The sequence below is a fragment of the Ostrinia nubilalis genome, assembly GCF_963855985.1.
Source record: "Ostrinia nubilalis chromosome W unlocalized genomic scaffold, ilOstNubi1.1 SUPER_W_unloc_1, whole genome shotgun sequence".
Classification (NCBI taxonomy): domain Eukaryota; kingdom Metazoa; phylum Arthropoda; class Insecta; order Lepidoptera; family Crambidae; genus Ostrinia; species Ostrinia nubilalis.
The window spans coordinates 1008928-1013248 of NW_026973566.1; the positions used below are offsets into that span (position 1 = coordinate 1008928).

The 4321-nt window shown below is 38.0% G+C and overlaps 1 protein-coding gene across 1 annotated transcript; it reads right to left on the reverse strand.

The window, feature by feature from the left end:
• Window positions 1–2136: 2136 nt before the first annotated feature.
• Window positions 2137–2739, reverse strand: LOC135087308 (uncharacterized). The gene has a single exon (XM_063982106.1). It carries the CDS (start codon window positions 2737–2739, stop codon window positions 2137–2139), a length of 603 nt encoding a protein of 200 aa, XP_063838176.1.
• Between the last annotated feature and the right edge of the window lie 1582 nt (window positions 2740–4321).

The following is a 4321-nucleotide window of genomic DNA, read 5'->3' on the forward strand; positions in this document are numbered from 1 at the left end:
CGGAACCCTCGGTGCGCGAGTCCGACTCGCACTTGGCCGGTTTTTGAAGTTTTGTGCCAGGACCACAAAATTGATATCCAGGTAAATGTAACTCAAACGGTAAATTGTCAATTAACTTATTGATAATACCACTGCCTTTCTTCATCGATGATTTGAAGTGAATGGAAGGAATAATATTGCGTTATAATTTATATATTTGTCGGAGAATGGTCAGAAGGGGCAGGACATTATGTTTCACCAGGAAGTTAAATAAAACGATGTATAGTTTTTACACTATAGATTGTTGTATTTCGGTAAGAATACAATAATAACAATAATAATATTCGAGCAGTCTCACACACAGGTCCGAGACAACAATACCGAGCGGCGGGTAAGGCCAGAATGCCACGACTACGGTCGTGCTCGTTCTTTTATACAGCCATCCCCACCCAAACCGGCTAGCAGGTAGCGCCCGACCTGTCTCGGTACGGTCAATACAACTCCTTTTACTTACTGCAAACTATTTTATAACATAACTAGACATTTACAATAAATCAAATTATAATTTATTACATTTAATGTTGTTATTAGCAGTTTTCCAACGCAGAGGATACGTCCCAGTAGAAAGAGAGTGGTTGAATAGAATACTGAGCGGACAGGACAGACCTGAGATGCAGTTACTAAGGAACACTGCCGGTATACCATCTGATCCCGCCCCCTTTTTTGGATCCAATCTCTTCAATGCCTTTTCTACACAATCAACAGACAGGTAAATGTGGCTGAGCATAGCATCAGTAGAGAGAGTGTCATCCTGAGATTTGCCAGGTAATGGAGAACCTAGGCTGTTATGTACGAAGACAGATGAGAAATGCTTAGCAAAAGCATTGCAAATTGATAGAGGCTCGTCATACTTATCGTTACCTAAATGCATTAAATTGGGTATTGACTCGGTATTCTTACGCTTGTTTTTTATAAATCCCCAAAAGGCCTTCATGTCGTTATTACTAATAGACTTTTCAATTCTAGATCTAGATCACCTAGATCTCGCCTGTTCGAAATCAAATATATCAACGGGGTTGCCATACCGTTTGACCCTTTTCCTTAATTTATCCTTCTCCTTCAACAACCTAATGAGATTCTTCGAGTACCAAGACGGGTACTTGGTTGAACGACAAGACAGCTTAGGGACGTGCCTTTCTATGGTTGAGTTTACTAATTCATAGAAGATATCCACCATGTCGTCGATATTGGCTTTTCCAAATTCAAGATCCCAATCTATGCAGTTCAGATCATTATTGATTGCAGAATAGTTTGCCAACATAAAATTATATTTACTTGAGTTATTTTTTTTCAAAAACTGGCACGTTGAGAAAGGAATTGAAATTACAATGGCTGGGTGATGCGAATCAGGAGCTACAAGTGGGTGGATGATATTATTGACATTTATAAGATTGTTGTTATAAAGCACCAGATCAAGCATCTTGTTATTTTGATTACGAATATTGTTAAATTGTGTCAAATTGTGTATAGACATGAAATCGGACAGTAGATGGGAGACAGTACAGTTTTTAGATTGCAGAGACATAGCTGAAGAGACTCGTATATGGTTCTTGATAGGAATCCATTCAACGTTTCCCAGATTAAAATCGCCGACAATAAGTAAATTTTCGGTATTTGGCAAGGAACTAATACTGTCCATAACAAAGTTAAGCTGAGAATCAAGTTTGTCTATGCTAACGGGCGGCGGCAAGTATATAGCACATATAATAAGTGTGTCAGAGGGACTTTTAGAATCCGTAACGGATATCCACAAATCTTCGCCGGGACCTTCTAAGTGGGATAGTCGACGCGATTGAAGACGCTTGGATACAGCCGCCAGGACTCCACCACCATCGCTCTTGGCAGACGCCGTGGTTGCGCGATCTCTGCGGTATATACGATAGTTATCGTTAAGTATTTCGGCATCAAATACACCGCCGTTCAGCCACGTCTCTGTGAGTATTATGATGTCATAACCGTAGTTTAGACTAGATACATACAAATTATGCAATTTACCACGTATACTCCTAACGTTTTGATAATAAATACTTAACTCTTTTAAGCCTGACAATGTACAGAACTTATATTAAAAAGAAAAAGAGGGAAAAGATGAAGACCCTATTTTAACAGCGCCTGTAGTGCCTCGGTGTCGTGAACCCACAGTACAGGAGATTGGTCGTCCTTTCTCATCAATATGCGGCCATTGCGGACCCAAAGATATTTGTAATCGTTGTCCTTTCTGAATTGACGAGCCTGGGCATGTAGGGATCTGTTGCTTGGAGATAGGTGTTCACACACATAGATCTGTTTTCTGTCTCCTCCATAGCCCAGCAAAGAACTGTGTAATTTTTCCTTAGGGTGGGATTTATTGTAATTTAAACAAGCAGCAAGCAAGTTGTCTCGTACACGGGTCGACGGCAGCTTAACAATGACGGATTTGGGCCTTGTTGACTTAGGGTTCAACCTAGCAACTCTAGTGCATGATAATATGTCCTTTTCTTCTAATGGGCAAGATAATACTCTTCCTAGTTGCAAGACCGTGCTCAAAAGATTTTCCTTTAGGGTTTCCGGCAAACACTGGATCTCGAGGTTGCATTCACGGGCCTGCTGTTCGATTACTGCCAATTTATGACTTAGTTCCTTGACGTTTTCACTGAGCCTGGTATTCTGATCACGGAGCACAGATGTTTCAGTCTTCAGTCTTGACATCTCCGACTTCATCTCGTCGTAAGCTCCAGACAAAAATTCTATAGACTTTACCAGTTCTGGGATAGACTTACTTAATGTCGTTGTGCAACGCCTTGATTTTGGAGTGGAAAAAATTCTGCAGTCTTGATACAATAGAAGACTCGAGCTGTTTAAATCGAGAATCCAATGAATCTAACTGGAGGGGTTCATCGACGACTGCCGCGTCCTCTTTAACAGGAGTATTGCTGTTATCGCCTTTTGATCGTGGTAACTTACACTCGGGATATTTCCATGCACTTTTTGTCTTGTTGGAAAGTTTATTATAGTTTTCCTTTGAATAACTCACGCATGCGTAGTAGGGTGTCCCAGGCTACTAGGGCGAAAATTTCTTTTTCGATTTCTGGTACGCATACCCTTTAGTTTTTTTCTATTTGACCCTAGCAACTAAAATATCAAATATTATTAGTATCGGATAACTATAACCCGTGCCGACTTGACGTCAAACTTTTACCAAAAAGTTTGTAGGTATGAAGCTGTATAGGATACTGTAGATTGTGGAACTTAACGTTTGTTTAGTAAATACAACGCTGTTTTAGCTGCATATTATTTTAATTAAATATCTATTATTAAAAAGATGTTAATAATTCGTAAATTTTCTTTTTAACCGACTTCAAAAAAGGAGGAGGTTATATGTTCGACTGTATGTATGTTTTTTTTTTTTCTATGTATGTTCACCGATTACTCCGTCAATTGTGGACCGATTTTCAAAATTCTTTTTTTGTTCGATAGGGTACACTTCTGAGGTGGTCCCATTGTCACCAAGTCAGGATCTGATGATGGGATCCTAGGGAAATCGAGGGCAACCCTCAAATTTTATAGGCACGTATATCGTTTTTCAAACTTTTTCTTAATTTATTCAAGTATTTGCTCCTGAAAATCATCATCTCATATTGATGAGCTGATGATAGAAGGTACAACTCCTTAATGCTTGGGAGTTGGAGGATAATTCTTTTAATTTTATAGATAACTATAGTTTCTAAATTTATTCAAGTGTTTGCATCAGATAGTCATAATCTCATCATGATGAACTGGTCATGGTAGGTACAACTCCTTAACGCTTAGGAGTTGGAGGATAATTTTTTAAATATTATAGGTACAATTAGACCCACAGTGGTATTATTTCATGTTTTTAAGGTAGGCTGACGGTTTAAGGTTATTTTAGGTTGCCGATATGATAACCTGTATTTTGTAGGGAATATTATTTTACACTTGACATGAAGAATATAGTCTCAATGTACTGCCTACCTTCAGTGGTAACATCAAGTTAATAATTAGTTAACTAAAAAGCAAGAAATAAGTTAATTTTTATAAAAAAAATAAAACCGACTCCAAAAAACTAACACTAAAAAGTAGAAAAATAATTACCTACTAATTACTTATTTATTAGGACGAATTAATATTTATGTTATACCATGATTGATACTTTTGGAGTCGGTGCAGGCAAACTTCACACGTTTCATAATCTTGGCACCGACTCCAGAAGTATCAATCATGGTATAACATAAATATTAATTCGTCCTAATAAATAAGTAATTAGTAGGTAATTATTTTTCTA